The sequence below is a fragment of the Neolamprologus brichardi genome, chromosome 13 (genome assembly GCF_056152115.1).
Source record: "Neolamprologus brichardi isolate AB-2024 chromosome 13, ASM5615211v1, whole genome shotgun sequence".
In the NCBI taxonomy this organism is placed as follows: domain Eukaryota; kingdom Metazoa; phylum Chordata; class Actinopteri; order Cichliformes; family Cichlidae; genus Neolamprologus; species Neolamprologus brichardi.
Genome location: NC_142116.1, coordinates 63562 through 75908, shown reverse-complemented (window position 1 = coordinate 75908; position 12347 = coordinate 63562). Strand labels below are relative to the sequence as shown.

At 47.9% G+C, this 12347-nt stretch overlaps 1 protein-coding gene across 1 annotated transcript; it reads left to right on the top strand.

Moving 5' to 3' along the window:
- Positions 1-2342: 2342 nt before the first annotated feature.
- prph2b (peripherin 2b (retinal degeneration, slow)) lies at positions 2343-10880 on the top strand. Its single transcript, XM_006806837.2, has 3 exons — positions 2343-3149; positions 4724-4970; positions 9818-10880. The coding sequence occupies exons 1-3, from the start codon at positions 2569-2571 to the stop codon at positions 10016-10018; spliced, it is 1029 nt and encodes a 342-aa protein (XP_006806900.1). The 5' UTR covers positions 2343-2568; the 3' UTR covers positions 10019-10880.
- Positions 10881-12347: the final 1467 nt, after the last annotated feature.

Sequence of the window (12347 nt, the reverse complement as noted above, 5' to 3'; positions counted from 1 at the left end):
GAGGGTCAGAGCAGCAAAGTCAACATCTGGGGTACCAGAGGAACGACTGGGACCAAATAAAATTGCTTCTGTTTTATGTTCATTAAAATTTAAAAGATTTTGAGTGATCCCTGATTTAACATCACTAAGACGATCAAGCATGTGAAGAGCTATGAGAGTGACTGAAAGCTGGCAATCATCAGCATATAGATGAAATGAAATTGTGTTTCTGAAGATCGCACCCAGTGCAGGAGATACAATGAAAACAATAATGGCCCAAAAATATATCCCTGCGGTACCCCCCATGGCAGAGGGACCAGAGAGGATGAGGCCAAACCCAACGTAAGACAAAAGTTCCTGAGAGATATGATTTTATCCACAAAAGTGCCAAGCCACCTCTAATGCTTCCATGACTGGAACGCAAGTGAAGAGAGATGTAACATCGTACGAAACCATGGTTTCATCTGCCTCCATAACGACATCTCTCACCTTCTCCATCCAAGGTGTTCTGGATGTGGTCAGAGCTGCCTACCAACGGGATGAGGATCGAAGCCAAAAACTTTCAGAGTTATAGGATCATTGGTGATTGATCAGTGGTTGTTGATCAATGGTCATCACAGTTGTCATATTAATCTTGATAAACTGACCTCACAGGCCATTGTTAGTCAGTGGTGCTAGTTTTCGTCATTATGCAAATGTCCTGTTTATAAGGTTGGAAACCTGCAGTCACCTGATGATGATGAAACGTTTCTCCAAACGTCCAGATGAACAGAATCAACTTTTGGGATTTCCTTCCCTGGATGATTGAGAGTGCATCAAGAGATTTAGTATGGTGGTTAGTCTGCCAAGTAATTCTGGGAGAACTTTTTGATTTCTTTTATTTTTATTTTTTTGGTTACAAAATTGTAGGTCGCTGACAGATTTGCTATTTTTCTTTTCTGTTTTTGTATTACTACTAAAAGTTTTTCTTCATTCACACTTGTAAATGGCTCTAAGTGGGTGTATTATGTTCTGTTATCTTTTATTTTTCTTGCTGTTATGTTATCTCCAAAAGTTGACTGCAGGTTTCCCCAATCTTATAAACAGTAAATTTGCATGACTGAAGCCAGCCCACTGAAGGAACAATGGGCTGGGAGGTCAGTTCCTTAATCATAATTATGCAAATTCTCATGACCAGAATTTGCATAATTAGATTTGGGGGTAGGGTTAGGGTTTGGGGTATAAGATTTGGGGAAACCTGCAGTCAGCTGAGACTAAAGAAGTCACCTAGGTGAGTGACGAAACGTTTCTCCCACAAAACGCTACGTCCAGATGAACAGAATCAACTTCTGGAGATACCATTGCATATGTTAAGAAGCTGTATTTTGTGAACCACACAACAAATGAGATTAGCCCCAAACCTGTCGAGCAGCTGTGTATAAGGAATCTCTGTATATGATACATGCACCAGCATTACACCAGCTGACTCCACACTCCCTGGATCCTGTTGGTAGGTTATGACATATTTTACCCTGTGTGCTCGATCACAATGACTGGACTGTAACTGTTACCACATCTTTTTAATTTTTCACGCTAAACAAAATAATAATGTACCCACCACACAAATACTGAGGGATGTGTAATGCAGTTATAACACAGGCATACTCATGAAATCTCCAGTATCTCCAGTCATGAAGCAATTTGAGTTTACTATCATCATCAGGGAATTGTGCAGCGTTCAAAGCGATCATTGTAGCGGTCACTCAGAGAGGCAGCTGTGCTGTGTTTGATGGTTTCTCTTTACAATACTTTGCAAATGCATCCTCAGCCTTCAGCATTCACTTCTGCAGGTATGAGAGCATCGTGGACATCACACGAAGGAGTGGAGTCTAGATAAACAGTCTGACTGGTAAGCCTTGATAGTTTAAAAACTAGTAAAATCACTGCCTGACTTCTGATTGGGAAGTGCTCTGTTGTATTCGGTCTCTGCTTTGGGATCTCTACAAAACACCAGGACCGTGAGATGGCCTAACTCTCTCTGTACCTGCACAGTGAGCTCCCCTGGGTTCTCTCAAATGTAACCTGCTCAGTGCATGTGCACAGAATCTTTTACCACGGAGAACCAAGTTTTCTCACGAAACAGAGTTCAGGCTCCTGCTCACAGGACGTTTGTTGGACTGCTTACTGAGACTACCCTGCCCTGAGGTGAGGCAGGTGAACTCTGCTCAGTGAAGCATGTGACAGTGAGATGGAAGCAGCTGCTTAACATCAAACCAATTAGGAGTTAGAGGAGGGATTAGAGGCAGCAGCTGATCTGCTGATAATGAGCTCAGGAGGCTTTAGGATGACGAGCTGCCGCACGCTCGCATTCACACCTCCATCCAGCCTGCAGGAAATACTCACTTGGTCTGTGTGAATATTGCAGTGTTTGATGGTGGACTCCTCTGCTCAGTAACATGGACTGTCCCCCCTTGCAGCTCAGCGTTATGGGCCTGAAACCAGCAGATGTTGTTTTTTCATGAGTAAAGCTCTGAATCTGAGTCTGAACTGCAGCTGCTTCTTATTGAATCCTGACCCTCAGTGTCTGTTTGAATTCTCAGAGTTGCTAAAATGCCTTTCATGCCGGTGAAGTTCAACCTGCAGAAGCGGGTCAAGCTGGCTCAGGGTCTATGGATGCTCTACTGGTTTTCAGTCATCGCAGGGATCCTCATCTTCAGCCTCGGCATCTTCTTCAAGATTGAGCTGCGGAAGAGAAGTGAGATGATGGACAACAACGAGAGCCACCTGGTGCCCAACCTGCTGATCCTGGCGGGATTGCTGGCTTGCGGCCTTAATGCCTTCGGAGGGAAGGTGTGCCATGACTCTCTGGATCCCATCAAGTTCTCCAATTGGAAGCCGATGTTGAAGACATATTTGCTGCTGTGCTGCGGCTTCAACGTGTTGCTGGTACTCGTGTCGCTGCTCTGCTTCCTTATGCAGTTCTCCGTATACCTGACACTGGCCGAGGGCCTGAGTTACGCCATCCGGTTTTACAAGGACACGGACACGCCAGGGCGCTGCTTCATGAAGAGGACACTGGACTTGACGCAGATCGAGTTCCACTGCTGCGGGAACAACAATTTCAGGGATTGGTTTGAGGTTCAGTGGATCAGCAACCGCTACCTGGATATGAGCAACGATGTGGTCAAAGAGTGAGTATGTGAGCGGGGTGGCCGGTCACGTGGAGCCGTTATTGAAAAGTTATCGATGTTGTTGGATAATCTGCTGTTTAATAATTTACACACAGAGCTGGCACCTGATTCTATGAATCCATAATTATTCTATAGAAATTGTCCATCTGAATATTCCTCTATATTTTAATCAAACTCATCAATTTTTAACAAAGCAGCAGCCTCAGGAAAAGTGTCAGCAGCTCCTCGTTGAACTGAGCACCTCAGATATTTCTAAATTAAATTTCTCAGGTTTTGTTCATTAGTTTCTCAGATGAATTAAACATCGGGCTCAGCAGAGGTTCAGAGAGGTCTTAAGGAGGGGAAAGTCAACGTTTAGGAGTTTCGTGTGGGGCGTCTCCTCTGAGACTCTAATCTGTCACTTGATCCTTAAACACAGCAAAGCAGACATTAAAGAAACATCTGATCAGAAATGAACACGTCTGATTGGCTGCAGCTCTGAAATGGTGGCAAACCTGTGACTATTTTGTTTTCTGTTCTAATGTGTTTAAAAGAGATTATTTTCTCTCTCTAATTATCCAACTTAAAGCCCTACCCACAGCTGGTACCAAGTTAAATAACATACTGCATCTGACAAAGTGAGAACATGTTGCTGTTCTTCATGTTTGAACGAAGCCGTCTTATTCTCCATCAGGGTCTCTGCTGAGTTGAATTGTGGGATATAAATTATATTGTATGCTCTTGCCATACGAAGGTTTCCGATTGACTAAAACATCTAATGTACTATTCTGTACTCTACTTTTCTCACTTTGAGTCTGAAACTGCAATGTTTAATGATGATTTTTATCAGATAAACATCTGGTAGTACCATCCATAGACAAATTTACCAATATTTTTAACATATTGGTTAAATTTGACATCACCCTCCAAGATAATCTAACAAGTGTAAACCTGACAGGAAAAGGGAGAGTTTTCCTTCTTAATGACCTTCCTCCAAAAGGGCAAACCAGTTTTCAGATTTGGAGAGCAGATAAATCATCCAGAGGTGCAGACTGTAGTGAGTTTCACTGTCGTCATGAAACATTTGCGTGGCTTTACTTCCACTTAAATTGAGCTGAAGGCTGCCATAAGAGACATTTCCTCTGCAGCAGTCAGTGCCTGGTCCTCAACAGTTTCCATCACAGTGAATAATCTTATTAAAGCAGAGTGCAGCTGTGTGCTGACGGTCCTCGCAGTCATGGCTCTGATGTTCTGGTCATGCAAACATTAACTGTTATGGAGGCCTTCCTCCACAGTGGCCAGTGAGCGTTTCACCCCCACATGGTTCTCGCTCATAGGGTGGCCCTCTCTGAAAGTTCAGGAACTCAGGAAAATTGGTCGACTTCTTGCAGTATTTTATTGATCTTTGGTTTAGTCTCTGTAGGAACGTATAGTTCCTATTAGCTTAGCTTACGCTTACCTGTGCGGCAACCATTCATCCATTTCAGCATAGATTTAACTAACCCATTTCCAGAGCAATGGGGGGGGTCGTCGCTAATCTCTCCTCAGTCCCCAGGCTGGCTATGTTTGACCTCTGACCTGTGTTTGGCCTGCAGTCGAGTCCTCAGTAACGTGGAGGGGAAGTATCTGATGGACAGCGTCCCATTCAGCTGCTGTAACCCCGGGTCCCCCCGGCCCTGCATCCAGCACCACCTGACCAACAACTCTGCCCATTACGACTATGACCACCGCACCGAGGAGCTCAACATCTGGACCCGGGGCTGCCTTGGGGCCCTCTTCTCCTATTACAGCAGCCTGATGAGCAGCATTGGTGGTTTTGTCCTCTTTGCCATCATCCTGGAGGTAAGACCCCACCCACATTCCACCGCAGCCAATCAGCCAAACGAATCTCTTTGATTCAGATGTTCAGCTTAGAAAATCTGAAGCTGCAACATAACGACTAAAATTGAATGGAAACAGCTAGCCTGGTCCTGTGATATACTCCATCATGTCTCAGAAGCTGTGATGGCGCGTGAGACCCAGAAATAAAGTGTTGCTCTACAGTTTATTAGCAGTTTCCAGCTGCTCTTCTAACATATCAAATCTAGTCTGACAAATTATTTCAATAAGCAGCCAATGAAAGGCTGAAACCTAACCTAAGCATATCTTCTGTTGTTTTAATGTCAAACTTGTCAGTGCATCTCAGATTTGTTAGTCCATCCATCCATCCATCCATCCATCCGCTTTGTCCGGGGCCGGGTCGCGGGGGCAGCAGCCTAAGCAAAGAGGCCCAGACCTCCCTCTCCCCAGCCACCTCCTCCAGCTCATCCGGGGGAACACCAAGGCGTTCCCAGGCCAGCCGAGAGATATAATCTCTCCAGCGTGTCCTGGGTCTGCCCCGGGGCCTCCTCCCGGTGGGACATGCCTGGAACACCTCACCCAGGAGGCGCCCAGGGGGCATCCTTACCAGATGCCCAAACCACCTCAGCTGGCTCCTTTCGATGTGGAGCAGCAGCGGCTCTACTCTGAGCCCCTCCCTGATGGCCGAACTTCTCACCCTATCTCTAAGGGAGATGCCAGCCACCCTTCGGAGGAAGCTCATTTCCGCCGCTTGTATCCGCGATCTCGTCCTTTCGGTCACTACCCACAGCTCGTGGCCATAGGTGAGGGTAGGGACGTAGATCGACCGGTAAATTGAGAGCTTCGCTTTTACACTCAGCTCCCTCTTCACCACGACGGACCGGTGCAGCGTCTGCATTACTGCAGCTGCAGCCCCAATCCGTCTGTCGATCTCCGGCTCCCTTCTCCCATCACTCGCGAACAAGACCCCGAGATACTTGAACTCCTCCACTTGGGGCAGGACCTCATCCCCGACCCGGAGTGGGCACTCCACCCTTTTCCGGCTGAGAACCATGGCCTCAGATTTGGAGGTGCTGATCCTCATTCCCGCTGCGTCACACTCGGCTGCGAACCGCTCCAGTGCGAGCTGGAGGCCCTCACCCGATGAAGCCAACAGAACCACATCATCCGCAAAGATCAGAGATGAGATCCTGAGGCCACCAAAGCGAAAGCCCTCCGCCACTTGGCTGCGCCTAGAAATCCTGTCCATAAAAATTATGAACAGAACCGGTGACAAAGGGCAGCCCTGGCGGAGCCCATCACCCACCGGGAATGAGTCCGACTTATTGCCGGCAATGCGAACCAAGCTCTTGCAACGGTTGTATAGGGATCGAATGGCCCGTAGCAATGGGCCAGACACCCCATACTCCCGCAACACCTCCCACAGGACACCCCAAGGGACACGGTCGAATGCCTTCTCCAAGTCCACAAAACACATGTAGACTGGTTGGGCAAACTCCCATGCACCCTCAAGTATCCTCGAGAGGATGAAGAGCTGGTCCAGTGTTCCGCGACCAGGACGAAAACCGCATTGTTCCTCCTGCATCAGAGGTTCGACTAGCGGACGAACTCTCCTTTCCAGCACCCTGGCATAGACTTTCCCGGGGAGGCTGAGGAGTGTGATCCCCCTGTAGTTGGAACACACCCTCCGGTCCCCCTTCCTAAAGATGGGGACCACCACCCCGGTCTGCCAATCCACGGGTACTGCCCCTGATCTCCACGCAACATTGCAGAGGCGTGTCAGCCAGGACAGCCCTACAACGTCCAGAGCCTTCAGGAACTCGGGGCGGACCTCATCAACACCAGGGGCTCTGCCACCAAGGAGTTGTTTAACTGCCTCAGTGACCTCGCCCCCAGAAATTGGCGGGTCATTCCCCTCATCCCCAGACTCTGCTTCCTCCTTGGAAGACGCGTCAGTGGGATTAAGGAGGTCCTCGAAGTATTCCTTCCACCGCCTGACAATTTTCTCAGTCGACGTCAGCAGCGCTCCGCCAGCACTATACACAGTGCAGGTAGAGCACCGCTTTCCCCTCCTGAGACGCCTGACGGTTTGCCAGAACCTCTTCAAGGCAGTCCGAAAGTCTTTTTCCATGGCCTCTCCGAACTCCTCCCACACCCGAGTTTTTGCTTCAGCCACTGCCCGAGCCGCATTCCGCTTGGCCTGTCGATACCTGTCGGCTGCCTCCGGAGTCCCACAGGCTAACCAAGCCCGATAGGACTCCTTCTTCAGCCTGGTGGCTCCCTTCACCTCTGGTGTCCACCATTTGGTTCGGGGATTACCACCACGGCAGGCACCAACCACCTTGCGGCCGCAGCTCAATGCAGCAGCTTCGGCAATGGAGGCGCTGAACATGGTCCATTCGGACTCGATGTCCCCCGCCTCCCTCGGAATGCTGTTGAAGCTCTGCCGGAGGTGTGCGTTGAAGATCTCGCGGACTGGGGCCTCTGCTAGTCGTTCCCAGCACACCCTCACTACACGTTTAGGTGCACCAGGTCTGTCCAGCGTCCTCCCCCGCCACCTGATCCAACTCACCACCAGGTGGTGATCAGTTGACAGCTCAGCCCCTCTCTTTACCCGAGTGTCCAGAACATATGGTCGCAGGTCTGGTGATACGATTACAAAATCGATCATCGACCTACGGCCTAGAGCGTCCTGGTGCCACGTGCACTTATGGACACTCTTATGTTCGAACAAGGTGTTCGTTATGGCCAAACTGTGATTAGCACAGAAGCCCAATAACAAAGCACCGCTCGGGTTCAGATCAGGGAGGCCGTTCCTCCCAATCACGCCCCTCCAGGTCTCGCTGTCGTTACCCACGTGAGCATTGAAGTCTCCCAGCAGGACAACAGAGTCTCCAGGTGGAGCACCTTCCAGCACCCCCCCCCCCCCCCCCAGGGACTCTAAGAAGGCTGGGTACTCCGAACTGCCACTCGGCGCATAAGCGCAGATGACAGTCAGGACCCGTTCCCCGACCCTAAGGCGCAGGGAACAAACCCTCTCGTCCACCGGGAAAAACCCCAACGTACCGGCAGCAAGCCGAGGGGATATTAAAATACCCACCCCAGCCCGCCGCCTCTCACCAGGGGCAACTCCAGACTGAGACAGAGTCCAGCCCCTCTCCAGGAGACTGGTTCCAGAGCCCAAGCCGTGCGTAGAGGTGAGCCCGACTATATCTAGCCGGTACCTCTCAACCTCACGCACTAACTCAGGCTCCTTCCCCACCAGAGAGGTGACATTCCATGTCCCTATTGCCAGTCTTGGCAGCCGGGGGTCAGTCCGCCAGGGCCTCCGCTCCTGGCCGCCACCCGACACACAATGCACCCGACCCCTATGGCGCCTCCTGCGGGTGGTGGGCCTGCGGGAGGATGGGCCCATGTCTCCTCTTCGGGCTGTGCCCGGCCGGGCCCCATGGACTAAGGCCCGGCCACCAGACGCTCGCCCTCGGGCACCCTCCCCGGGCCTGGCTCCAGGGCGGGGCCCCGGTAACCCTATCCCGGGCAGGGTAAACTGTTCCCTCTGTGTTTTTTTCATAGGGGTCTTCTGAATCGCTCTTTGTCTGGTCCCTCACCCAGGACCAATTTGCCATGGGAGACCCTACCAGGGGGCAAAAGCCAGACAGATTTGTTAGTTTCACTTTATTTACCTTCTGCTCTAATGAAAGCTTCACATTGTACAGGAGAAACCGGGCATGTGGCTGTTCTAAAGCCGGGTGCTTTGTTTGAAAAAGCAATGGAAAAAAAATCCATGAATGTGTGTTTGGTGCTGTTTTTAACTCATTTGTTCAAAGTGAACAGGCTTAAGTCTTTGACTTTCTCTCTCGGGTGAATCCAGGCTAAGTTCTCTTCCTAATCTTGTGATGTAGAACAAGATCATTGCAGCAGCGCTGCTGCAGTAAACTCAGCGGAGTGAGCAGGTTAACAGAATAACTGATTAGTGTGGGATTAGCATTAGTGCTGATGTTCCTGAGCGGCTGCTGTATCACGGCACACACCATTTAAAAACGCCGTTTTGTTTAAATTCTCTGTGTGGCTCCAACTGCATCATGAAAACGCACACATTCTCTGCATGACTGTTTCTGTGTGATTTCTGTTGTGCTCATACGTGACTCAGGAGGTGGATCATCTGGTGTCACATTAAGTGGTGGTCAGGCTCACTGAGGATAAGGAGCTATTTCTGGGGGGTTAATCTGTCCACAGAAACAGCAGGTTGCATTCTGGGAAAATAAGGATGAGGGACACTTCCTGAGAGGGAGAAGTGAGTTGGAATCTGGGTCAAAACAACATGTTTGACCTGAAAGGCTTAAGTTAAAAAAACAACATCCTGAACCCAGTTTTTCCTCAGTTTACAGGGCGAGCCTCAGGGTTCAGTACCAGGTTCTCTGTAGTTTGCAATTCGGTCTATAATCTTAACAAAGCAGAGTGCGACTGTATGCTCATGATATTGCATTTGCCACTCTGAGGCTCTCACGCTGTTCTCTGAACAAAGCAAACAATGATGTGTAATTGTCGTTAGGGTGCTGCTAAAGAAAATAAAAGGGCCCAAAATTGTATTGAAGCCTTCTAACAGAAAATTTCACATTTCTTTTGACAGAGTCAGTTAAATGAGCACAAAACTACTAATACCAACTAAAAATGACCACAAACAACATTCCTGTCCCCACAATGTTCTCTGGGGGGACTGTAGGGATTTAAAACTCGGTCAGAACCAGAGATTCACCTTAAAATGATGAGGTCATAAAATATTACATGTACTTGGCTGGATGGGTTTTCCTGGATTTGCCCTAAATGTGAGCTGTGTGTGTCTATGTCAGTCTGTGGACATGGCAGGGCTGAAGTACTTGAGCACAGCGCTTGAGACGATGGCAGATCCGGAGAACCCCGAGTGTGAGAGCGAGGGCTGGCTGCTCGAGAAGGGCGTCAAGGAGACGTTCAGCGATCTGCTCACCAAATTGAAGACCCTTGGGAGGACCAACCAGGTGGAAGGCGGAGATGCTCCAGAGGCCAACACCTGATAGCCGAACCCACCACAGAGGACTGAGGTCTCCCCTTCTCTTCACCCCCCTCAAATGCCATCTCTCCCCCCATAAGAGGGAGAAAAGAACTGTATATAAGCCACACATGCACATTAATGTGAACATTTGAAGTTCCTGTGAATGTCGATATTTTCTGTAAATATGTTAAACAGAGTTTATTTTTAAAAATGAGGAACGTGCTCCTGTAATTAAAACATCATCACCCCTCTCAGAGTAGCAGTTCCTGTCAGGCGGCGGTTAGACCGTCAGACAGCATCGGGTCCCAGCGAGTCTATGTGTGTCTGAGTGTTGCAGTTCCGTGTTTGTCCAGCAGGGAGCACACAGCCAAGACAGCACGGATCCATCGACGTCATCATTAGTGTAAAAAGATCAACCTAGTCATTATTTCTTACATCCAGATGTTTGAATGTGTGTCATTTCTGCCGGCTTTAACATGAGAGAACAAACCACTAAGCAGCACCAACGTAGCAGTGCTGCCATCTGTGAGAGCAGGCAGCAATGACAGAGGTTCATACACAGCAGCATAACACCTGTATAAAACTCCTGTCAGTACAGAGGCTCAGATGGTGTTCACACAGCTGTATCGCCTGTATACGAAACATGCAGGTGTATATACAGGTGTAAAGTTAATGTAACTGATGTAGGACTAACAGAAACGGCACATCTTACATTATTATAAGGCCGGTGTGCACAGGTGTATACAGAGCTAAACACATAAACTACAGTTATAAAAATGATCATTTGTCAGTTTGATGTGGTCGTTATTTTTCTTCTTTAAATGTCAACATCTTATCACGTCTTTGTTGATAAATGGCTACCGAATGCTTCACCTTAACACAAATGAAGTGTGTTTCTGCTTGGGTCTGTTCATTATGCACTGAGCAGGTGAGTTAACAGCACTGACTGTCTCTGCAGTTTAAAAAATGTAATACCCCTCACTGACGAAATGCTCCTAGTGTGACTTCAAACCGCACAACGAACGGAGCAAAGCTGCGTCCAACACATGCCGTCACAGATGGGTTACTCCTGCAGGTGTGGGTGACATGTCAGAAAGAACACCCGGCAGACTGAATTCAGGTGGAAAAATGGGCTGTGGCGATCGTGTGATTGGTTATGAGGCGTTTCCTTTATTTCTTTCTTTCTCTGTAAGGTCTGAAACCTGTGATCATTTAAGGGACAGGAAATGACGTCGGAGAGAAATTTGCTCTCAGATTTGTAGTTAAAGCCAAGTCCTCTGCATAGAGCATCATATGTTTCTGTTTCTTTGGAGGGAGGGATGTCTTCAGTCAGTTGTTGTGGGTTGGTTGGAGCTAAAAATATATTTATTTATTTATTATTAGATATCTATAACTACTGTGAGAAAACCTTCAGCTTTGGTCTTTATTGTGCTGTCTTAGGTGTTCCGGTGTGAAATACTTTAGTGTTTTACACCTTATATTAAATTCACATTACATTTTTGTAAGTACATCTTTAGCAGTATGTCTGTGAAGGTTCTCAGTCATCCAGGCCATCGTAGTCTAAGGAGCTTGGAAAGAAAAGCGTCTGGACTTCTTGAAGTTGCTTGAAGACGTTTCACCTCTCATCCGAGAAGCTTCTTCTGTCCAACTGAAGAAGCTTTTCTTTCCAAGCTATCTTTAGCAGTATATTTTTACAGGTTTTTTTGGTGTTTTTCTTGCAGTATTTATTGTGCTTTATAAAAAAATGTCATTTAAAGTTTCTTGGGATGTTATTACAGTGTTTTGTTTTACTCATTTGGTCTTATCACTAGTACCATCGCTTTTATTGTGATATTTTTACAGTTTTCTTTTATAGTTTTTTGGGGGGAGTTTCTTGCAGTGTTTTTCCAGTGTTATACATCATTGTGTGACATGTGCAGTTCATTACCTCACCTGAGCAGATAAATGGTTAATCAGCTCACAGGGAGATTAACTCTGTTTATATCAGCTAAAGGTCAAAGACGGTGACCGTGACGCAGAGAGGAACCTGGGGGGTCCAGAGATGGAGCCAAGTCCATGTCCTTTAAAGGACACTGTAGACATCGTGAAGCAATACGAACACAAACATACCCCGCACTAGCTGACTGCAGACCCTGTAAATGGACTGGACTCTGCCTCGAATCTTCCGCCTTTTTAAAATGTACATTGGTCAGTGCATGGTATAACCAAAACCTGCACACAGGTACCTTTGCCACAGACTGGTTGTAACTAATGTTTATCGTGTTGGACCAGTATTACCAGCTACTGAAGAACAGGAGGGTCAGCTGACGGTCGAGAACTGGGGAAGATGAGGATCCACTCAGAGGTTAGAG

Excerpts from the sequence above, each read along its gene's own strand:
- prph2b (XM_006806837.2), top strand. The coding sequence starts at position 2,569 with ATGCCTTTCATGCCGGTGAAGTTCAACCTGCAGAAGCGGGTCAAGCTG. Across the intron at positions 3,150-4,723 it reads AGCAACGATGTGGTCAAAGA|TCGAGTCCTCAGTAACGTGG; the intron begins GTGAGTATGTGA and ends TTTGGCCTGCAG. Across the intron at positions 4,971-9,817 it reads TCTTTGCCATCATCCTGGAG|TCTGTGGACATGGCAGGGCT; the intron begins GTAAGACCCCAC and ends TGTCTATGTCAG.